Source organism: Crinia signifera, chromosome 1, assembly GCF_055691185.1.
Source record: "Crinia signifera chromosome 1, ASM5569118v1, whole genome shotgun sequence".
Lineage (NCBI taxonomy): Eukaryota > Metazoa > Chordata > Amphibia > Anura > Myobatrachidae > Crinia > Crinia signifera.
This window is the reverse complement of record NC_139217.1, coordinates 207,815,484-207,841,108: the sequence shown is the minus strand read 5'-3', so window position 1 is coordinate 207,841,108 and position 25,625 is coordinate 207,815,484. Positions and strand designations below refer to the sequence as shown.

The 25,625-nt window shown below is 45.4% G+C and overlaps 1 protein-coding gene across 1 annotated transcript in view; it reads right to left on the bottom strand.

Moving 5' to 3' along the window:
* LOC146027148 (tetraspanin-3-like) overlaps positions 1 to 21,517 on the bottom strand; it is a 46,987-nt gene extending 25,470 nt beyond the window's left edge. Inside the window, exons 1-3 of the mRNA XM_083158112.1 lie at positions 21,364 to 21,517; positions 6,998 to 7,189; positions 4,701 to 4,775 (exon numbers count right to left, since the gene is read on the bottom strand). Of these exons, the coding sequence (XP_083014238.1) occupies positions 4,701 to 4,775; positions 6,998 to 7,189; positions 21,364 to 21,426 (330 nt within the window). The 5' untranslated portion in view covers positions 21,427 to 21,517. The remainder of the gene's footprint in view (positions 1 to 4,700; positions 4,776 to 6,997; positions 7,190 to 21,363) is intronic.
* Between the last annotated feature and the right edge of the window lie 4,108 nt (positions 21,518 to 25,625).

Sequence of the window (25,625 nt, the reverse complement as noted above, 5' to 3'; positions counted from 1 at the left end):
GAATAGTTTTCCCCTCATGTGCACAGCTGCAAATAAGATTTTCAGCCGTGCACAATGGTGGGAATTCACACAAGTGGGACCGGTTTATCTGATCGCTGGGCTGTGAAGATTCACAGCCCAGCAATCAGGTCTGAATCAGGCTCTAAGTGACATGATACATATTAAAATAGAAGAAAATACACACATGCACAGTTTATTGTGATGAGATTTGCATCTTAACCTTAATCCACCACCCCTCAGCCTTACCCGAACCCTATCCCTCTAACCCCCTCAGCATGGGTTCCAATGTTGTGAGAGAGAGAAATGATCCAAGAGTCAAATGAGATGACCAATTTTCTGGAAGCTTTACAAAAGTTTGACTAATGCCACCCATTATTTATTTATTATTTACAGTTTCTTACATAGTGCAGCAGATTCAGTTGCGCTTTACAAAAGGTAGACAGAGAAAAAACAAACTGGGTAACAGACAGACTTAGAGGTTAAAGGGCCCTGCTGCAAGCTTACAATCTATAGGATACATGGTGCGACAGAAAAAAATAAAATAAAAATCGAAGTATGATCGTAAATGTAATCCTTTAAGCTTGACTGACAGGACGCAGGCATTTGGGGTGGTGGAAACCTGCTGCTTTCTGGCTGCGTCTGAATAAAAATGTAGGCATGCCCAAGTGTTTTCTTTGAGGAGGGTCTGTGACATCAGCAATGACCACTTCCATTAGTGGATTAGTGGAAGCCTCAGACCTACTCACATTTGCACACACACACAATAAAATCCTTTTAATGGTTTGTGACTTGTTTATGGATATGAGAATGGATACCGATCCATTCGCAATTATGCAAGGGAAGGTTGCCCTGCTTGGGCAGTTACATTAGAAATCAAGTCTGAAAGTCAAGTCTATGGGCGGGATGTATTAATATACATCGCCGCCCTTCGCTTAACAGCCGCCGCATATGTACTAACATATTCGGCTAGCATCGGGTTGCGGTGACGGAGACCGCCGCGATACCGGTGATGTGGTCTGCGGGGGTCTCCGTCACATCCCGGTGGCTGCCAGTGTCCCCCTGCGTCTCCTCCTCCCCCCCAGCAGCCAGATGTCCTGCCGGCTGTGACACCTGCTGGGGGAGGAGGGGACAAAGGAGGACGGGAGGAAGGGGGGGGGGGGGCGCGCGGATGGCAGACGGCGATAGAAGCCCATAAGCTTCTATAGGGTATCGCCACCCTCTGGGTGGTTATACCCTGCCTCGCGAAAACGGGGCGGACCGGTATTGGTACATAGGAAGATGCGGTAAAAACCCCCCCATTTTACCGCATTTTCCCTTTAGTACATCCCGCCCTGTATGAGGCACTATGGACTGGTGTCTACAGAACTACCAACATAAAATAAAAAAATGGTAGGTTGCGCTAAATAAAATTCAGGTGTGCAAATTATAAAAATATATCATTTATTTAGAATTTAAATTAGCAAGACTTTAAAATAACATGCAAGTAATATAGGTGGCTGTGTACGTCCAATAACTATTATAGTCACCCATATAGCCCTCAGGCTAGGAATCTTCCAGTGTCCTTTCTTATATGGCCCAATAGTGGGTTATACAGTGACAAGAGATGGTTGATATTCCTGTAGCTCTTTAACAGAACTGGATACGAAGAAGAGCGTTCCTCCACAAAGTGGTTTTGCTGTAACCAAATGCTATCCTCTTTAATCCGGCTTTATTAGAGAGGTGGTGTTCCTCCACAGTACTGTTCTGCCGTGACCAAAATGAGGAATCCTTGAAAATGTGGGGGACAGTCAGCAGACCCAAAATGATCCAGATACGGGCTGGTTAGGTCATTGATCATAAAGGCCCCAATAGCAGGACCAGTGGCGTAACTACTAATTTTTCACCTCCCCGCCACAAATTTAGGCAGCGCCCCCACACCCAAGGACAGTTAACAAGCTCAAACCCCCCGTAGCTCCTAGCACTGGCGCTTCTGACAGGTCCCCGCGGCTCTCCCGGCTCTGGCTGCTAATAAAAAGTGACACTTGGAAAATGGCTGCCCCCATAATGTAGACAGCTTTTGAGGTATGGGGGCAGCCATTTTCCGTGTGTCACTTTCTGTTAGCAGCCGGAGCCGGCCTGGGACCCGACAGAAGCGCCAGCGGCAGGAGGTACCAGCGAGCGGGGTGCGCGTCGCTGGCAGCCAATGTAGGGAGCGTATCTCACCTACCCGACGGCCGGCAGCAGCAGCGGAGGGGGAGCGTCCTGGCCACACTGACAGCTAGCCGGAAAACCCGGCACAGGAGTAGCCAGCCGCCCGGCTCCCCGCTCCTAGAAGCACCGGCGGGCGGACAGCAGCAGGTAACTATAGCCCCGCAGACCCCCCGGCGCCCACACCTCCTTATCGCCTCCCCGCCACCGCGGGACTATAGTTAGGCCACTGAGTAGGACCATGTATTCAGACAGCTACAAACAGTCATCCAGTATGAGGGGTGACAAATGCCAAGCTTGAGGGGCAGACAGTCTGTATACTTAACTACGAGTAGGAGGGGGAGAATGGGCCATACTGCAGTCCACAGAAGAGCAGCCGCAAAAGCAGGACACAATTGCTGCATGGGAGTGGAGAGAGGGGGGCCACGTGCTGCCATACCACTGCTGGCCACAGACAGACATAACCTACTGGGCCTCCCCTGTATGTATGTCGCTAGGTCGACACTATGAAGGGTGACATACATTAGGTCGACCACTAAAGGTCGACAGAAAAATGGTCGATAGGAGTTTTTCATGTTAACAGATGCCGAGATAGACACTGACAAACAGGTGCAAACACAAATGCCGACACACAGACAGAGGCAGACACAGGTGCTGACAAACAGGAGCAAACACACAGACAGATGCCGACACGCATAGACACTGATGTACAATTGCAGTGCACAGTTTTTACAGCATTTTTAGTTTAGAAAATCTCCCAATTCAACTGATACAGAATCAGTCTGTGTGTTACCACCTGAAACTGACATATAGACATGTCATATAGACAATGCACAGGTGCTCAAAACGGTGTACACATTACAGGATATGGAAACCCAGCAACGTTCTGCGTAATGGGACCTGGCGGATGTGCCAGTGTTTTTAAGTGCATATAAACTTGCTGATGCCAGGCATTATGTGTGTAGGCGGGGGAGTGGAAGGGTGGCTCTCCCTAGCAATGTCCATCGTGCATGTACAGACACTGGGCCAGATGCACTAAGCTTCTAAAGTGATAAAATGGAGACAGTCTGTGACATGTCAGGCAGTAGTTGATTGGCTGGCTGTGTATCACTCTCCATTTTATCACTTTTAGTGCATCTGGCCCACCATCACTACCGAGCAACAGGAGCACGCAATGTTAATGATATAGTGTATACACACAAGACAATTTAAACGAAAATATTGGTAACAATACGGTTATCGTGTAGATTATAACACTGCGTTTACTCACCTTGACACTACAAACCGGTGCGGTGGCACAGAGACACGCTGGCACAAATACAGACAGAAGCTGACACTGGCATACAGGCACTGAAACACTGACACAGTTGTTGACACTAATACACAGACGCTGATGCACAGCTGATAACACACACAGACAAAGCCGTCTACAAAAAGGTGCTGACACTGGCACACAGATAAATGCTCATTTTGACACAGATGCTGACACATAGGCGCTGATGCAGAGACTGATAACAAAACAAAAAAAGATGCTGACACAGGTGCAGGCTCTAACAGATGCTACAACAGACACTGCTACATACATCCTGACACACAGACCTGTAGCTTCTGGGACACAGGTGTTGACACAGAACCAACATGGATGCTCATACTGGCCCTGACACACAGTCAGATGCTTATATAGGTGCTTTGCCTACCCATATGCCGCCGTGACACTTCTGGTTTCCTGCACTGTACACCTCTCTTCGCAGCCGCTAGTTGGGAGAGTTGAGACACTTGGCAAGGCACACCTGCCAAATGGAAGGGAGATGGGTTCCATGTGCCTCCCAATCACTGTTGACCATAGTGATCAAGTGGGATTGCTTGAAGTGCTGGTCTAATATACTGTATGAAGTTCCGGCATGGCATGAGTTATGTTCCTGGTTCGGGTCTCCCTATGCCATTCTGGTTTCCCATCTTCCATGCTCCACTCACGGTTCCTGCTCCATTTCTGGTTCCTGTCCTTAGTGTCTTGTTCTGGTCAACCAGCTCAATCACAGTCTGCGGTCCCAGAGTCCATATGTCCATCAGCGTATTACCAGTGTCTGCCCCAGTGCGTATAAAGATACCAAAGACCACAAACTGCATGTCCGGTGCAGCGAAGTCCAAACCTTGTTGGTTTGGGGGAGAGGAGGGGGGTATGTCCCTGGTAAATTTAGCACATCTGATGATGTAACTGGGAAAACAATGCTATTCACTACATACTGTATAATCAAATAGGGAAAAAGAACAGAATTAGCTACTGGCAAAATTGCAATATAACATACTTGTGTTTCTCTGTAGGATGACATCCTAGTTGTAGATAGCATAATAACCAAATGGTACAAACGATCTCCACTAGCTGTGATGCAGACTCTTGTGAATACAAGGCAATCCAACTCAGCAAAAACAATCAATAAACTTTTGACACTGTTTGCAGTATATTACGTCACATCAATAGAAAAATGACTGTTTTATAGGTTTGTTGTACTTACCCTGCTTATATAGACAGATGCCAATACCACTCCGGTGCTCAATAAGCAAAGCAAGACCACAATAATGTACATGAACTAAAAGATAAAATACACATATATGGTCACTAAATCATGTGAATCGACCCCCCCCCCCCCCCCCCATCTCTAAAAAAATAAAATAATAATATTATAATAATCATAATAATACCGAATTATAATAAAGGATTAGAACATTTTCTTTTCTTGGAGCATTGTACAATTATTTACAATACTATAGGTCTATTGGGACACATTGGGTTGGTGGACCAATTCAAAATATTTATGGTAAATGTAATTTACAAAATCAGTGCTTGGGGCTGCAATCATAACATATGTGGACAAACAGAAGCAAATACTGTCCCTCATCACATAACTGAACCTAAGGATGACCTATAGAGGAAAATAAGAGTAGAATGTTTAGATTTCTTTTGGACTAGGTGTGCCACTGTATGGCATAAAATAAGTGATAAACAGCTAGACTGCTATAATTTTATAGTGACACATGCTGAAAGACTGGTGTAAATATGCGTGGGAACAGCGTGCTTTTTTTCTTTAAAGAATTTTTGAATGTTATTGGACACTGGTTGTGTATGGCATACTGGTTATCTGGGTTGAACAGCATATTATAGCTAGCAATCCCTTTCTTGTCTTCACATGACTGTAGATACGGGCTAATGTTTACAGCCCTATCTTCAAAGGTATCTGGCTGGCTGCACTGGTCTTTGTCCTATATTGATTAGGCTGCAGAGCAATAGACAAGTCTCCTCCACTGCTCCCTATGAAATACAATGGCACTTGTATTTGATGAGTAGCTCGATAATGTAAAAAAAAAAAAAAAAAAAATAGATTTTTGAGCACCTTGACAAAGGGGTCACCGCGCCCCGAAACGTTGGTTTCTGCCTCACTGCATTAAAGTTTCCTCGGAGTGCCGCCCATCATTGCCAGTATATATATATATATATATATATATATATATATATATATATATATATATATATATATATATATATATATATATATATATATATATACATATACACATACACATGCATACATACACACACACACACACACACATATACATACACACACATACACACTTTAATGGAGTAAAATATCAATTGAAAAATGCTCCCTCGTATACTGTATCCTGCCTATGCAATTGGTGGTACTGGATGGACAGACAATAATTCTGCTCCTTATCTGGCTCCAGCAGCACCACAGATGCCACCAATATTTATTGTGGTGTGACAGGGTTAGCCTGGCAGCAGTGATTGGGATCAATGGCATCTGTAGTGTGGCAATCAGACAGCATTGATCCCACAGACTTAGAACAATTTACCCTCAGGTTGAGCCACGACACCACTTTTTTGAGAAGTCGATTATTCACAGCTCTTTGGGGCAGATTTACTAAGCATATTGACTGCTCTCCTTCACCTAATACGGAGGAAATAAACCTGGTTTCATTTGGATCCACAGAAGGGAATCTTGCTGCAATGAAGGGACTCTAGCTCCTCTTTTGGATGTAGTCAGATGTGTTTTAAAACGCAGAATCTTAAAAATGGCCCCATTCAGGTGTTTCTTTCATTGGTCTCCCTGGTCACCATAACCATGCCACCCACAAGTCACATATATAAAATTGTATAGAATCTTATATTTAAATTGTGGGATGAAGCCCATTATGTTCCGTGGGAAACTTCTATTACATGTTAAAAAAAAGGTGCTCATACACGTATCCGATTTGGGCCGATTTCACCCGATCCCAACAGACCGCTGGCACACACCAATGTGAAGGGATGGGCAGCGTGGGTTCCAGGCTGTCCGCAGTGTTTTTTTTAAATCTCTTGCCCCTGCAGCTCCCCAGGAATTATAGCATGCGATTCATCCCGTGTAAAAAATGGCACATCAAGTGCCAAATCGTTAATGAGCTCTCCTGTAGAGCTCAGGGGAAAGTTAGGTCCAGCTTATGGGGGCCTTGAGTCCCGCATATGACAGCCATGGTTGGGAGAGAAGGGAGGCTGTGTCTAGCAGGGAGCCAGTGAGAGCTGGGAGGGAGGGATGGATGGATGGATCTCTGATCTCTAATGCGCAGCTGCTAGACGTACAGCTAGCAGCATTACACATACACAATTCAAAAGACAGGAATAAATCAGGCCAAGACAGGAGGTGTAAACCTTTTGAGATGATTGACCTCTTACAACTAGTAAAAGTGTGAAGACCATAGCGCGAGGGTGTATCTTTTATGTAATATATTATACATATAAAGATTTCATACTCACCATTCCCTGTTGGCAACGAGAACCTCTCTTTGAGATTTTGAAGCCCAGTATACCGTTCACAAGAAGAAAGAAGACTCCAATAACAGCTAAAATACTGGGTAGCAGTATGTAGAAATCAAGGAAAAAAGGCTTGTAGTTCTTATATAGCAATATTATAAAGTACACAGCATACAGCAGGGCAGCACCAGAAGCCTAAAAAAGAAAAGAAAAGAAAAAATTACCTCTATGCTAATTGAGGGCCAAATCTATGAAGCTCACGTAAAATCTCTTTTGGCAGCACAGTACCTTGAAACCATTGAGACAATGATACCTTTTTGTGGGGAGGTATTCATTAATTAATGACAATGGCCCTTATTCAGATCTGATCACAGTACAAATATATTCTCAAAATGGACAAAACCATGTGGGGCAGATGTAACTTGTGCAGAGAGAGTTACATTCAAGTGAGTTATTATGTTTCTGTGCAGGGTAAATACCGGCTGCATTATTTTTACACTGCAATTTAGATTTCAGTTTCAACACACCCCACCCAAATTTAACTCTCTCTGCACGTTACATCTGCCCCACCTGCAGTGCACATGGTTTTGCCCATTTTGAGAACAAAGTTGTACTGCGATCAGATCTGAATAAGGGCCAATGTCATCATCTCAAGTCTTTCTCTCCAACAAGCAAGCGCTGTCATACAGTCCCGCCAGTAAAACCCTCCTCCCAAACTCAAACCAGGAAGTAAACTACCAGGACTAAATACATGGAACATTAAAAAAGAAATTCAAAACTGTGCAGTGGGATTTCAAGCCATTGGGCCCCATAGCAGGAGGGCTTGCAATCATTATCGTGGACCATTTACTCCCTTTTGCTAAGGTCACGCACCCATTTTGGCACGACCAGAAATTTGGGAACTTATGTTAGTTGGGCGCCACTAAGCTATTTGCTTAGTTTTCCATGACAGCGTGAGAGCTCATGGTGAGCCTGCTGTCAACACAGCACATTCTGTACATATGCTGCTGCTAAGGGGGAGGGAACAATAACACTTCCCCTTCAACTTAAGAGTGTTTTTTCACTCCCCTTAAACAGTTTTGGGGCGTGGCCTAATCACGGGAGGTGGCCAAGCCTCCCATGATTAGACCACGCCACTGAAATTTTACCGGGGCCCGGCATACCTCTCGGCGGCCCTGAGTGTATGTGGAGAGGGTGGGGTCTGTAGGATGGAGCGAAATACTACCTCTGTGTAGCGCCTGATTTTAAGTCAGACACAGTTGTGGCCTTCCTTGCATCTTTTTGCTGCAGTTGCATGTGGACATTATGCTAATAACTAGAGACAGGATGATATGCAACAAAAAAAAGCTTGAAATATGCATGCAAATATGCACATGAAAAGTGTTAAAATATGCTACATTAAATAAAAAAAGTCATTTTTAACTTATTTATTTAAAAATCAGCATACAATTAGTTGCAAATAAACCTCAAAAATAGGCCCACAGCATCTGCAGATTTCAGTATGCTTGCTGCTACAGCATACTGCAGCGTCCAAAGCTCTTCTTGCATCAACTGCACGGACCCTCATCTCCAGCGCTGATGGATCAAATGTTAGCATAGCGTGTGAGAGCAGCGCAGTGGAAGGCTTACTCCCTGCGCCGCATACTCACTGTGACACAGCATTTCCTCTGCGCCGCGTGATGTCACAACCCTTCTGCCCTCCTCCTCTGCTGCAGAAGTCTGTCTCTTGGTGTAAAGCCCAGGCCAGGGGCAGGCAAAGGTTCAGGAGTTTCGCAATGGCATCTGACTGACTTTTATCAACATGGATTGGCAGCCTAGAGCAGTATCAGACATAGCGTATATCCAAGGTTCCCCACTCTGCACACATATTGCCCCAGCCTGCACACTCTACCACTACCTGGCCAGCAGCAGCAGGGCAAAGCAGTGCTGTGGCTCACGGGTGGGGCCTAAAATATGCACCATCACTAGATTTTAGGTAAAATATGCAATAACCAGTGAGAATGGGCAAAATATGCAAATGAATATGCAAATATACAAATGCATATAATCTTGTCTCTACTAATAACACTACTCAGCAGTTCCCCAGTGTATAAGATACAGGGGGAGATTCTCTAAGCTAAGCATCCCCCGCCGGGTTACCGCGGCAGGGGGCATCGCCAGAAAAATCTGGTGATGCCCTATAGAAGCCAATGGGCTTCTACCACAACCCTCCACTGCCCCGCGCCGACCTGCACGGACCCACGCCGACCTGCATCGCTCCCCCCTCTCACCTGTGTCCGAGCAGCACAGAGCTGTGCTGCCCGGACCTGTGACCTCCTCCCTGCACTCCTCTTAACGCAAGAGCTGTCCTTTGCTATAATTATCGCATATGTTAGAACATATGTGATAATTATAATTGCGATGGGTGGCGAATGGGGGCGGAGATTTTTAGAGAATCTCCCCCACAGTTATTTCAGCCCAGAAGATTAAAATTACATTTTAAAATCGCCTTAGCCAAGGAACTTAACATTCAAGACTATTGTTAGTTCCATTATTTAATTCATATTATTTTGAAATATAAAGCCCCCCATATGCTGTGCGACTTCTCATACGGGAGAAGACGCATCCAATTCCCCTGGAGCCGCCTGGGACCCACCCGGATGGCAGGATCACATTCGATATCAAATGTGCCCTTCTCAATGCGGCGAATCGCATGTGATCCCCGCTCCCTCCTGCCAGAAAGGGGTTGTGCGCACAGGTAGGCATACAAACACCATTTTGAGAATACTCCAATCCATAAAAGTAATTACATTTAAAGTCTAGGTCATGCCAAGGAATAGTTCCTTGCAAAACATTAGTGGACAGTACTCCAAAACAATGCCGCCAAAGCTGCTACCTGCCCACGCACGCATTACATAACACCGCCGCCACCCCCCCCCCCTCCGTGCATGCGCATTACATACCACCACCGCCCCCCCCCCCCCCCCCCCCACTCCGGTCTAAAGTCCCAATCCGCCCCTGTATACAGGTGTCCTCATACACCCATCCTTTTTGCACAAAATGGTGAAACACCTGGGGCCAAATGTGAGTGTTGGAATTTTTTTAAAGCGGCAATCAATCAAATCTAGCTGGTTTTGCAGTGTGTAAGAAAAATAAAAACACAACAACATGAAAATACTCACAAAATCTCACACCTTATTACATTTGGGCCATGGTGTAACTCGTGTTGGTACTTTTCTCAATTTTGCCAAGCTTTTCTAATGTGCTATTTTTCCTCCTTTAATAGGCTTTGCTCATATATTGTGCAAAAGTTTTTTTAGTGCAAATAAATTGGTATACAACATTGATCTATAGGGAGATAACAATTTAAAAAGGTGCAGGTCACACCTATTAGAACAGTGGTTCTCAGCCTCGTTCCTCAGGACCCCCTAAGGCACATGTCTTCAACCTGTGGCCCTCCAGATGTTGTAGAACTACATGTCCCAGCATGCCCTGACAGTTTTGGCATGCTCTCATAGGAAAAAATGTGGCAATGCATGTTGGAACATGTAGTTTCACAACATCTGGAGGGCCACAGGTTGAAGACCCATGCCCTAAGGACTATTTCACACACTCGGCTCCTGCCAGGTGGCGAAATCCCGCACAGCCAGGAATCCAGGCCGCACACAGTAGTTTACAATGGTGGGGATGGCCACAGCCGCAGCCGTCCCTTCCAGTGGTGGGATCCGGCTGCAACTGGGCGGCTGGGCCAGGCCGTGGCTGTCCCGTGTGAATGGACACATTTGTAAACGTGAACTGTTGGGGGGTCCTGAGGACCAAGGTCGAGAACTACTGTATTAGAGACTTTTCTTGCCCAGGATTGTATATTTTTAACTTGGCCTATTATCAGGGGGTCACGATAACTTACACGTATGCATACTTGGCCACTCTTCTGGATGCTGGAGGAGGCTCCTGAATTTGTGTAGTCCCCCGCAGTTTCAGAAGAGTAGGCAGCTCTCCCATATAGTGGCTGCTTCCTTCCATTGAAGTACCCTGCCCTTACAAAGTAAGTTAGTATTTAGTGGCTCACTAAATAGGGCGATTGGAAGATATGTGGATAGATTAGATTATTTTTATAAATCTTTGACTATCAACACCAAAAGGTGCATACACACTGATCGATTTTTACCTGACCCAGCAGTTTTCACAGGGTGTGAACCACTTTCCATAGTAGGAGAATATGAAAAGTGGTTTATTCAGCTGGTAAAAACAGCCTGACAGATCACAGAGGCTGACAGTGATGCGGGAGTGCGCATCAGTGCTCCCTGCCAGGGGCGTAACTAGAACTTCATAGGCCCTGTAACTCTGAGTTAGTGTGATTAGACAGACAGAGGGCGGGATGTTCTAACATCCGAACCCCAGCTCCACCCCCCTTCGCATACATAATTATTGCATATGCTCTAACATATGCAATAATTATGGCAAAGGACAGCTCTTGCGTTAAGAGCTGTCCTTTGCGGTGAATCAGCGGCTCCTCCTCCCTCCCTTACTCGGCGCTGCTGCGTCGGGCTCTCCTCCTCCCTGCAACCGGAAGAGGATTGTAGTGCAGGGAGGAGGAGGAGGAGGAGGAGGAGGTCACAGGTCCGGGAAGCACAGCTCTGTGCTGCCCGTACACAGGTGAGGAGGGGGGTTGGTGTGGGACGGCGGTGGGTCGCAGTAGAAGCTCATAGGCTTCTATGGGGCATCGCCAGATTTTTCTGGAGATGCCCCCAGTTGTGGTAACCTGGCGGGGGATGTATTGAGCATCCCAAAATGCGGTAAAAACCCCATAACGGGGTTTTTACCGCATTTTTAGTTCAGAGAATCTCCCCCAGAGGCAACTGAGGTATGGGACAGAGGGGGACAGACACATGGAGCCAGACATGGAGGGACAACAGAGGGAGCGGGTAGGGGGACATGGAGTAGTCACAGTAAAATAGAGACTGGGAGAGTGGAAGCCAAGTGTAGAGGATGAGTGGGTCATACTGTGTGCTGCTGCTAGTTGTCCTCACACACTATGCTCAGCACACCATTATAATTGGGGGTTATTTTGGTTCACTCTTTCTGACAAATTAGACGTTCTGACCTTCTTAGATGCACAAACCCATGTGCTCTGCAGGTGGGGCAGATGTTACTTGTGCAGAGAAAAAAAAAATTTGAAACTCATGTCGACCTTTTGACCATGTCAATCTTCTTTATCTGTCAACCTTTTCACCAGTATTGGTCGACCTATCAACCACATACCCACAGGACTGGTGTATTTCTACAAGGCATTGCTGCTAATAATCTGATACATTATCATGCATGCACCAGATATAATCATGCATGCACCAGATATATCTCTATCTCAAGGGACCCAGCCAATACACTCACTAATGGTTAGGCAAACCAACACTGCCCCAGGACACAATGTATGCATCCAAATCCTGTATGTATGTATGTATGTATGTATGTTCCAAGATATCACGGTTCCAAAAATGAACACGTTGGGAGAATATGCATATGAGATTTTGGAGAAGGGAAGAGGTTGTGCAACAGAAGAAGGGTCTTCTTAGGGGACAGTGGCGTCACTAGGCAGGTGCACACCAAGGTGACACCAAAAAGACCTGTACTCACACCCACACCCCTGGCAATTAGTACCTGGCCGCTTCCCCTAGTCGACAATTAACACCCGGAGCCTGCACCCCGTTCAGAGCTGGATAATGGGTGTTACATACCCCGGGCCCCCCGTCTGAAAGTTCTCCCCTGCCACAGATGGATCTCTATTACAGATCTGATCTGCAGCTCTGTGGGATCCTGCTGTAGCAGCCGCTGGCGCAGTAGTCAGACATGTGACGGCTAAATAACTGACCAATTGCAGCCTGGCCTGCGGCTCAGTGGCGTGCAGGCTGCAGGCAGGGGATCCAGAGAAGAATTAGACTGGATCTACAGCATGATGACCAGGAGGCTGCCCATGCCACCACTGCCGGTCTCCCCATTATCACTTCCTCTGTCTCTGTGTCCCTGTTGTAATTTTCTCTGTCTCGGTCTCATAGGGTGGTACTGGAACCTGTTTATTTTCAGTTTATGGGCCAGATGCACTAAGCTTCAAAAGTGATAAAATGGAGAGTGATAAACAACCAATCAGCTCCTGCCTAACATTTTTCAAACACAGTATGGTAGGTAGGAGCTGATTTGCTGGCTGTTTATCTCCATTTTTTCACTTTTGAAGCTTAGTGCATCTGGCCCTATGTCTGTACTGGGGCTGGGGTGATGGGCACTGATTCCACTCAATGGTCTCCACCACCTTCCAAGCCCACATCACTCCCCTGCTACCTGTGTCGGCACCTTGGCAGCATTGACATTACATTCAGAGATTTACAGTACAGGAATTATATTTTACAAGTAAAGTTGCTCATATACTGGTGAGATGTACCTCAGCAATTGGTTGTATGCGGTTTGCTTGCAATGTGGGCAGGACCTTCCGGGGGGACAGGATTGCATATAATACATTGTATTCAAAAGGACCGCATACAATGTATCTCATGCGATCCTAGCATGGGTTACAATAACTATTAAGGACAGCCAGGGAGATCTGTGATTGAGATGCGAGGCACACGGGAGCGTGCTGCGCATCGCAATCACACCAAAACCACCTGTGATGTGCCAGTTTTCATGATATCCGTCGCAGCAATGCATCACAATCTCATGAAAACAGGCCATACTCCAGCAGTGTATGGGCACCTTAACACGAGTGCAAAAACATTACTAAGAATTCCATATGGTGTTATAAGGGAGGAAGTCCATGGAGGGAGGAGAGGGGGGGGTGACACCAAGCCCTAGTCCTCGAGAGTTACCAACAGTGCATGTTTTGCAGGTCTCCTCACAGAATCACAAGTGAGCTAATTAGCTCCATCTGTGTATCTTTTAAAATGTGTCAGTGATTAATGAGTGCAGCAGCTAGGTTGTCTGGAAAATGTGAACTGTTGGTAGCTCTAGAGGGCTAGGGTTGGCTACCACTGGTCTAGAGGAATCCCTGAGCCTGCCAGTAAGATAAGACAGTTGTTCACTGTGCAGGCTCAGTGATTCAGTACTATGGATTAGATTCATGCATCGGTGAGCCAACTCTCGACTCAGTTCAGCGAATCAATTTGCCCATGACTACACTGATGTTGAACATACCATGGGTCATCAATAGTATGCAACTATGTTATGGTGCATAAACCATCATTTTTCATACATACATAATATATGTGTGGCTTTGACAGCAGCCACTGTACTGCAGCTGTACAGGAGTTTGGACATGGTGGACTCCCCCACTGCCTGCTAGGCACTGCTGACCTCAATGGAGAACAGCCAATGCCTAACCCAGGGCTGGGCAACAGTGGCCCTCCAGCTGTTGATGAACTACACATCCCAGGATACTTTGCATTAGTTTTGCTATGTGGCCATGCTGAAACTGATGCAAGGCATGCTGGGATGTTTAGTTCATCAACATCTGGAGGGCCGCTATTGCCCAGCCCTGGCCTAACCCCACACGCTTCTATGCAGACACCTTCAAACTTCCTCCTACAGAGCGAGTAAAGGTGTGCATTAAAGTACAGATGGATTGTCAGATTGGGCTTGTTGGAACAAAAACCTGGTAATATCTAAATTACAGTTTTGGGCATTTTTCCAGCATTTCAAAGCAAATGGTCAACGGTCATTTGCTTTCATCCATTATCAGGATTTTGTTCCAACCAGCCCAATCTGACAATCGATCTGTAGATGTATGGCCATCTTAATACCCTAATCAAGGTGGAATTATGGCCAGCTCCCAGGATAACAGACTTCCGGATTGGGTGTCCGGCTTGTCACTTTTTATGCAATGTTGGTGAGAAATGTTAGTAATGGCAGCATTATGTCTGCAGTGCAGCCAGCATTCTAGAAGCTCACTCTGTTAACATTACAAAAAAAATCCCCACTCCATCAGTCCCTCTTCAACCACGATGGTGGGAAACAATTTTAGGAGTATGTGTAAAAACCCGGACTGGACATCAAACTCATTCTGAAGCTTTTAGCGTCCAGTCCATTTTCTTCACATGACAGCTGTCACCAGGGAGAAGAGGAGATGGAGAATAAAGCCTCCCTTGGTTATGGTCGGGGCATGTAGCAAAAAACTGAAAGGTCTGGGCCACACGAGGAGGCTGTAATCTGCGCTCGGCACACTATATTTGTTCTCCCTCCACGCCCTACTGGATGGTAGGGTATGAAATACCACCTGTTGGCACATGTCGGCTCAAAATTTAGTAAAAAAAAATAATAATAAATGCTTGTCGACCTTTTCCCCATGTTGACTTATTATCTGTCGACCTTTAAACCCGGTCGACCTTTAGACTGTCGACCAATAGTGGTTGAACTTATGACTGTTGACCTAGAAGAGTCATTCTATGATCAGTCCGGATACCATTTTAGCTAATGTCATTAATGGTAAAACTAGTTAACATTGAGACCAGACCATTCATTATTTTAAATTATTGGTGATCGATGGCTAACCCTAGTTCTGAGGGCAGACTTTGACTACAGGGAGGTAGATAAAATGGGTGGGTCCCTGATTGAGAATCTCACTCAGTGCATGTTGTGCAAGATGTATGCGCACCTGGAGCAAGAGTCCCAGTGCGAATACATCTGCACGAGATGTGAGCGAACGTCCGCCCTGGAAGCCCAGGTCACTGATCTAGAGCGGACCGTTCAGCGACTGAGGGATATTTCCAATCTTGAGCAAAGCCTAAATAGAACGGTGGAGGAGTTGCAGATGGGGTCACTGGTAGAGGAGGAGGATCAGGTAGCCAGCTGGTTCACGGTTAGAAGGGGAAACAAGAGGGACAGGAGGGACAGGAACGACATCTCGGATCTATCACACCCGAACAAATTTGCCCGGTTGGACGAAGTTTCGGGGGAGGATGGAGACGAAATGACGGAGCTGGAGGAGACGGCTCCCTCTAGCAACCAGAGGAGCGGTCCCTCTAGCTCAAACGGGATGACAGTTAGTGAGGTACCAAGGCAGATAGTGGTGGTAGGGGATTCCATCATTAGGAGAACAGACAGGGCAATCTGCTATCGGGACCGCGATCGCCGCACGGTCTGTTGCCTCCCGGGTGCTCGGGTACGGCACATCGCGGACCGAGTCGACAGATTGTTGGGAGGGGCTTGGAGCAACCCGGCGGTCTTGGTGCACAATCGGCACCAACGACAAAGTCAATAGTAGGTGGAATGTCCTCAAGAAAGAGTATAGGGAATTAGGTAAGAAATTAAAGGAGAGGACATCTAGGGTAATTTTCTCGGAAATATTACCAGTGCCACGCGCTAGCTCAGGGAGGCAGAGGGAGATCAGGGAGGTAAATGTGTGGCTTAAGGATTGGTGTAGGAAAGAGGGATTCGTGTTCATGGAACACTGGGCGGACTTCTCGGTCAGGCGCCATCTTTTTTGCCGTGATGGATTGCACCTGAACGAGGAGGGGGCTGCGGTGCTGGGGGGGAAGGATGGTTAGAGGGTTGGAGGAGATTTTAAACTAGGCGACGGGGGGGTGGGGGCAACAAGACATTATGGGACCATCAGGGAGAGAAGCCGGACTGGGATCAGGAATCATATGGGGGAAGGAGATGGGGGGGGGGGGGGGGGACGGAGACATAGACAAAGCCCTGGGACATAACAAGGGTATAATCGGGAGTAACTCTCAGGGTGCATCAGGAATGTCATGTAATAAAATGTTATGTTGTAACAGTCACGTTACCCCATTACAGTTCTTAGGTACAGATGATCTTAGTATACGGGAAGGAGGGAATGACAGAGGAAGAATTCCCGGAACTATGGAGAGGGCAGGCAGTGTGCATGGTTGGGAGGCCTGTAGAGAGCCTATTGAAGGGGAGAGGGGAAAGAGGAAGCTAGTAAAGAATTCAAATGGGTCCTGGGGTGAAACTAATCACAATATTAGAGCCATATCTAAAAATAAACATAAATTAAAATGCTTACTGGCTAATGCAAGAAGCTTAGTGAGTAAAATCGGGGAGCTTGAAACGGTGATCAGTAGGGATGACTACGACATCATTGGCATTACAGAAACATGGTGTAATGAGTCGCATGACTGGGCATTAAACATGGAGGGATATACACTCTACAGGAAAGACAGGGAAAATAGAAGGGGCGGGGGTGTGTGCCTATATGTAAATAATAACTTAACATCATGTGAGAAAAATATGAGCACAGACCTAGAAGACGACAACTCGGAGACAGTGTGGGCAGAGATAACCGACAATAATAAGAAACCAAAAAACAAATTTATAATAGGGGTATGCTATAGACCACCAAATATAAATGAAAGGGAAGAGTATCTTCTTTTAAACCAAATCAAACAAGCATCAAATCAGGGTCAGGTATTAATTATGGGGGATTTTAATTTACCCGACATTGATTGGGAAAACGAAACAGGTAAATCAGCAAGAAGCAATGGGTTCTTAAGCTTACTTAAAGACCAGTTTATTACACAAACGGTAGAAACTCCAACTCGTGATGAGGCGCTCTTGGACTTAGTATTAACAAATAACACAGACTTAGTTTCAAACACAAAAGTAATTGAACAATTAGGGAATAGTGATCACAATATGGTTTCACTGGAAATCAACTTCAGTAAATTACATCAAAAAGGATCTGCAAAAATACTAAACTTCAGAAAAGCGAACTTTGAATTATTCAGGAAAGCCCTAACAGGAATTGGGTGGGAAACGGTTATGGAGGGAAAAAATGCAGAGGAAATGTGGGATACTCTAAAAAAGGTGCTTGATTCACTAACTATTGAATACATTCCTAAAGTAACTAAAGGTAAATTCAACAAAAAAAAGCAACCATGGTTGGACAAAGAAGTAAGGTCAGCTATCAACAATAAAACCAGAGCCTTTAAATTCTATAAAAATAACTTGAATGAGGAGGCGTTCGCAAAATACAAAGAATCAAACAAAACTTGTAAAGGGGTAATCAAAGCAGCTAAAATATTATATGAAGAGTGCATAGCCACTGAAAGCAAAACCAACCCAAAGAAGTTTTTTAAATACATAAATAGTAAACGTTTAATTAAGGAAAACATAGGCCCACTAACTGATACTAGTGGAAAAAGTGTTACTGAGGACAAGGGAAAAGCAAAACTGTTAAATGAGTTCTTCTCATCAGTATTTACTAAGGGAGAGCAGACTGTGGAACGAACATTTACCACAAACGGGACAAATAAGCCAGATCTCATTGTGGATTTCACGCCGAAGGAAATAATACTGAGGCTAAGCAATCTCAAAACAAATAATTTACCAGGGCCAGATGGGATTCATCCGAGGGTATTAATGGAATTAAGGGATGAACTAGCTACCCCCCTACATTATATCGGTACTTATGTAATATCTGGACTCCCGTTTTTCTTATGAGACCGCGTCCGCTCGCCACGCTTCGGGCGCGGTGGCTCGCTGCGCTCGCCACACTATATAAAATCAACTCCATGCGTAGTTGGATAGTAGGGGTATGAAAAAATGGGGTGCATTTAACATGGGAGTCCAGATAATACATAAGTACCATTATATCTTTAGCAAGTCACTATCGTCAGGTATAGTACCAAAAGATTGGAGAATAGCAGAGGTAGTGCCAATATTCAAAAAAGGAAAAAAGGAAGATCCCGCTAATTACAGACCCGTTAGTTTAACATCAATTGTGGGTAAACTATTTGAAGGATTTTTAAGGGATGGTATCCAGGAATATTTAGATCATCACCATCTACTCAGTGCTAACCAACATGGGTTCGTGAAAAATCGTTCATGCCAAACTAATCTACTAGGGTTCTATGAAGAGGTTAGCAAAAACCTTGATAATGGAAATGCTGTAGATGTGATTTTCCTAGATTTCGCTAAAGCATTTGATACTGTCCCACACAAGAGATTGATTAATAAAATGGAGAACCTAGGATTGGGTGAAAATATCTGCAGATGGGTAGGGAATTGGCTATGTAATAGAGAACAAAGAGTGGTTGTGAATGGTGCCGTATCAGATATGATACCGGTACTAAGTGGAGTGCCCCAGGGTTCGGTTTTGGGGCCCATTTTGTTTAACATTTTTATTAACGATATTGGGATAGGGTTACTCAGCAATGTATCCATCTTTGCGGACGATACAAAACTTAGCAAAGTCATCAAATCACCAGAAGATGTCACCATGCTTCAAAATGATCTTGCAATTCTAGATGAGTGGGCAAAAAAATGGAAGATGAGGTTCAATGTAGATAAATGTAAGGTTATGCACCTTGGGAGACACAACCAGTGTGCAAGTTACAACCTTAGCGGAGAGGAACTGGGTAATTCCATACTTGAAAAGGATCTAGGAGTCCAAATAGACAGCAATCTAGGATGTAGTGCCCATTGTAATGTAGCTACAAAAAAGGCCAACAAAATTCTGGCATGTATTAAGAGGGGAATGGAAACTAGGGACTCAAGGGTAATTATGCCACTATATAAAGCATTGGTGAGACCTCACCTAGAGTACGGAGTACAGTTCTGGGCCCCACACTATAAAAAAGAAAACATCATAGAATTAGAAAAAGTCCAAAGGCGAGCAACAAAGCTTATTAGGGGAATGGAGAATTTAAGCTACGGGGAGAGATTAAGCAATTTGGGACTATTTACATTAGAAAAGAGACGTTTAAGGGGGGACATGCTCAACATGTACAAGTATATCAAGGGCCAATATAAGGAACTGTCACACACCCTATTTTCTACTAGAAAAGAATCTAGGACGCGAGGGCATGAGTATAGATTAGAAGAAAAAAGATTTCATTGAGCTAGTAGAAAGAATTTCTTTACGGTCAGAACAGTCAAACTCTGGAACTCTCTTCCCAGAGGCATACCTCCCAACTGTCACGATTCCGTCGGGACAGTCCCGATTTTCGGGTCCTGTCCCGACGTCCCACCCGCGGCAGGCATTGTCCCGCTGCGGGGGGTGGCAGTTGGGAGACCCCCCAATCTAGTAGAATAGACGCTGTGCGCATGCGCACAGCGTCTATTCTCGTATGAAAATGAGGTCGCGGATAATTAGCATAAGCCGCACCCTCATTTGCATACACCCCGCCCCCTTTTCGGGCGCTCGCGCGGCAAGTTGGGAGGTATGCAGAGAGGTGGTAACGGCTGGCTCATTAAATGCGTTCAAGGCAAAGTTGGACAAACATTTACTGGAGAAAAACATCCATGGGTACAAATAAGAAATATAATTTGTCTGTAAAATACCAGAACCTACCAAATCAGCAATGGATATCTATACCAGGTTGAACTAGATGGACGCAAGTCTTTTTTCAGCCTTACCTACTATGTAACTATGTACCAGGGTTGCCGACTTTAAAAAAATCCTCTCCGGGAGAAGCCCGGAGAGGAATCTTGCATTACGCGTTTTGGGGGCGGCGCTTAACTGTGACGTCATAAAGCCCCGCCCCCATTACGACAAATAGCCGAGATAACTGTTATCCATGGAGGGGGCGGGGCTAAAACGACACGATTGTGCCGTTTTAGCTCCGCCCCCTCCCCTGAGACCCGTGGATTGCGGCATATAAATGCCGCGATCGGGGGGCTCAGTGGGGGTCCCCCTGATTCCGGGAGGGTTGCCCACCCTTCCGGGGGCCGGGAGGAAGGACCCGATTTTCGGGAGACTCCCGCAAATTCCAGGAGGGTCAGCAACCCTGCTATGTACATAAAATAAATTTAGAGACTGCTGAGACCCCGCGTATAATAAATTTAAAGACAATATAAACTGCATAATAATAATAATAATATTAGTAATAATAATAATAATAATAAAAATACCACTACACAGAATGTACATGCCAAGTCTCAAGTTCCTTTACAGTTGCAAAAGGTTTTACTAAACATGTAAAAAGGATGAGTGGGAGGTCCCTGAATATATATATATGCAATAGTGTTAACGATCTCTAAAGTGATAAGGCTGTAGCCTGTAGATCTATTCTGACAGGACTTCTAATATTGGAGTGTAAATGGAAGGAAGCAATGACAACTCAGTAGAAAAGCAACGAACGCAGCTCCTTCTGTATTCAGAGAACCACAAATGCTGTACACTGCAAAATACCTTACTATGCATTTATTATTACTTTGTGCCAACTCACAGGAAATACTTTACAGAGCCCCTAACATTTACACAGCACGCAAAAGGAATAAGCAACAGCTTAAATATATACTTCTTAGCTTACAAACAAGACTCCAAAGCACTGGGTATTGTAGCAGGTAATAAAGCAAAAGTTAAATTGACCTTAGTCAATCAAAAAGGCAACAAACAAAACGAATGATACGCAGCATAATAAATCATGACTGAGGTTCCTTACCCAAAACAAGAAAGCAAGAAACCCTATGCACACCCGCGCTGTCCGGTCCGTGTACCGGCCCATGGTAACATGCAGAGCAACGGGACCGTGGAAAGAGACCTGTTTCCCTGTTTAAAACCACTTGTCACGCCCTTTACACTCACATGATCTTCTCTGACTTCATTCCTTTATTATAAGGCATAGCAATTTAAAGGGACACAGGTTGGCAGGTAAGATTACGGTGTTACCAGGGGTTGTTAGCTCCTAAATCCTGTATTTTATTTACTGTGACTCCTTTACACAGTTTAGGAATAGTCGGATTGCTTTACTTATTTCACAACCTTAATATTCTGTGTTTACTGTTATTAACTGATGTTTTAAAGTGGTAAACATTCCTTGTGGCAGGTTCTGTGAAAGATCTAGTTTAGAAAATTGTCTCCAATGTTATATTGATATTATAAATATTATTATATTGATATTATTATTAAATATTATTGATATTATCTGTTTAAAGGTTCCAGATTTTTTTTACTGACGTCACAATTTTAATAACATATTCCAATTTCAGGTACTTACATATTTGGCTGCATGTGCTGAATTCCAAGTTTTCATACCAGAAAAAGATTTGCATCCTAAAAAATCCTGTTGACTTCAATATTACTCCCCAAATCAGATCTATGTCACTCTATATGGGACTGAAAAAAGGGCCTAATTCAAACCTGATCGCACTACTGTGAATTTGACGGCTGGGCTTCTATCAATAGACTGCGCATGCATATAGCCTATAGCTATAGATCACAAGTATGGCATACCTCCCAACATGACCCTCTCCAGGAGGGACACATTGCAATCAGGTCTGAATTAGGCTAAAAAACCAAAACCACCTTAAGTGACCTCTCTACCTCTCACGAAATCAGGGCCTTATTCAGGTTTACTCGGTCCCCTACGAATTCGCTATGGTACTGATGTTTTCGGGTCATCCCAATGTGACCATCAAATGATTTTTCACCCATACAAGAATGGATGTGTAAGCATACACATTCATTCACATGCTAGCACGGACATTCACGCAGCAGGGGGCGGGCATTCGCTTGCCCGGCGGGAGGTGGTTACCCGCTATCTAAGCATTAGTCTGCGGACATAGGCGAGGCACTGTCAATACTGATTAGAGAAGGAATTAATATACAGTGGGCAGTATTCAATGAGAAAAATTCGCTGTGATTTCTGGAGAGTTTGTGCTTTTCACGCGGTGGAGAGAGGTTTTTTTTCTCCAAAGGCGAGCCACCCTATTCAATGTGAAATATTCTCCGTCTTTCTAAGTGATTCTCGCCGTCTCTCTCCGTGTAGAAATTCTCCATCTTTTGATGGAGAGCAGGAATGTGAACTTTTAAACTAAAAGGGTGTTTTTTTTTTCATTTTGGTGTCAAAAAATCAGGTTTTTTTTTCTGTGAAGGGCCATGTTATTTTTATTCATGTGCCTATAGCACATGAATATATATTTAATTTTAAAAAAAATATTTTTTTACATTTTTTTTTTTTTTACACAGTGCAGCCAGCAGGGGGCCGGAGCGCTCGAGCCGCTCATTAGATATTCATATATTCACTGCACCCGATGCACGTTCGGGTACAGTGAATACTGGGTCCCCCGCTGGCTATAGGGGGGGCAGCCTGTGCTGCCTGGGTCCAGGGGAGCCCTGCTCCCCACCCCATATCCCCTGCAGCAGCCAAGAGAGACTTTAATCTCTCTTGGCTGCTACGTCCCCCGGCTCCCTGACAGCTCCCTGCCGCGGACGCTCGTCCGCAGCAGGGGTTAAGACTCGCCGCGAGTGGCGGCGAGTCTTTAACACGTTGAATAGGGGGAGCAGGAGGCTCCGGAACACGGAGAGTGCATGGCGAGAGAAAAAATCTCTCGCCATGCACGGAGAATATTTGACATTGGGCGGTATTCAATGAGGCAGAATCGCCAAGTTTTATGGCGATTCTGTGTTTTTTTCGTGTGTGCCGGCGATTTTTTGAGCTGAAAAAGCGAATCACCCTATTCAACGTCTTCTATTCGCCGATGACGACCGGTGAATGAAGCACCAATCGCCAAATGTTATTCTCTACAAATCGCCGGTTTTTGTGTATAGGGATTTTCATGGGGATTCGCCGGTAGTCGACGGGAATCGCCAAAAGTGTATTCAATGAGAAGTTGGCGATTCTTATTTCTTGTTTCATATCGCCGTTCCTCACCGAGTGTCCCTCGTCATCTTTTTGTGGTGAACTTTTATCGGAACCTGTGAAATAATTGGTTTTAAGTGTTCAATTTAACTCTGCAAGTGTAATGTATTATTATTTGCTGCCCTTTTGTGATGTGATGGTCGTAGAAGTGCTATACAAATATATATTTAATTTTTTCTGGTATTTTTTTTTTCCCCCACAACGCACTGTTCTTACCCATGGTGCACCTCACTTACCCATGATTCTCCTCCCCACCTCACTCCTTCGTTTGGCCTTTGAGGAGATTACACAGCTTTTGCAGTCTGCTGTATTGGACTCGTTTTTTCAGGGTAATTTGCATTTTTCTTGCATTTCACTGCGATTTCTTACAGTACTGAAGCTGTTTAGGGAAACGCCGGATTGGCTGAGAATCGCCGTTGGGGGCGGCGATTCTCAGCCACGTTGAATAGGGTGACACAGCTAGTCCCGGCGACTCCCGAAGCTTGGCGAATCGACGTAAAAAAACGGTGAATGGCTGGCGAATGTAAAATCGGAATCGCTGTGACCAACGATTCAGGTCATTGAATACCGCCCATTGAATACTGCCCAGTGAATAAATACACATTATCTATCATCTGTACTACATTGCAACAGATATGGGGGCCCATTTATCAATAATTGCGTTATTGTGATCTGGTGAGATCTGGGCTGGGTATAATGTTAACTCCCAAGATCACATGGCATAATGTGCATACATCAGCTAGATGTATGAAGCAGACAGAGTGGAGCCTGTTCCTGCAATGTGCAGAGCTGTCATTTTGTTATGCGCAGGAACTAGTTGCGCTACTAGTTTCCATTCGCTGCAGGGACCCCGTCGAATACTGCCCATTCACCGAACGGACCCCGCTGCCACCCAACAATGCATGGACCCCGCTGCCCGGATCCCAGCGCGCAGGCAAGCACATACTGTAGTAGATAGTATCTCCCCTCCCTGTGGCTACACCTGCCACTCCCGATGCCTCCATAGCAGCCCCTCCTCCCCGGGTATCCCTACTCCCCCCTTCTCTGCCTTAGCCATACTCTATACCAGGCCCCTGGTCTCTGTGTAATCTGTGTTCTCCTCCCCAGCAGGTCCGGTCTGCACCTCTCCAGGCTACAGGAAGGCAGCGGATGATGAGATGTCCGGGGCCATGTCCCGTTCTGAGCAGGTGGAGGCAGCCGCCAGCATCATCCTCATCAATCAGCCGCAGTCCTGCAAATTCAGGGATAACCAAGTACTTCCGCTTTCACAAGTACCAGGGGAGGGATGGGGGGGAGCGCTGACAAGTGCCAGTGGAGGGGAAGGGGAGGGGAGAGACCCTGCTGCCTGGATCCCCGCGCTGGCCAGGTACCAGGGAATGGGTGAAAACGGGTTCAATGTGAGAGGGACAAAAATGGTAATTAACCAGTATTATACCATTTACAACATGAAACGTGAAAGGGGTTTAACATGCTCTGACCCGTTTTAAGAAATGTTTCAAAAACCGGGTCAAAGCAGGTTTTGCAGTGTGAAAGCAGCACAAGAGACAGACCGCGCAGGGAGCAACAGCCTAACATTAGCATCAGCAAAGGAGGCAGGAGCAGTGAGTACTACTAGAGACATTATATGCAAATGGCACTTCTGGGGGCATTGGACCTTTTTCCGAGTCACTGCCTCATTTCCCTAGGAATGCCCAGCGTCCTCATAGGAAAGTGCCCGTTCGCACCCGGCATTCTGCACATGCGCATATTTTGCATCTGCGCATGCGCAGTCGCAAATCATCGGTCCTCTGTGCGAACAAGCAGAGGACAGAGTCAACCAGAATAAAGTCCATTATGTGTAATGGTGGACCTTCTGGGCATCATGGGGTTTATTCTAGTTCATTCTTTCTGACAAAATCCTTCTTAGATTGACAAAACCATGTGCACTGCAGGGGGGCAGATGTAACATGTGCAGAGAGAATTAAATTTGGGTGAGTTATTTTGTTTCTGTGCAGAGAAAATACTGACTGCATGATTTTACACTTCAATATAGATCTCACTTTGAAGAAAAACCCCACCCAAAT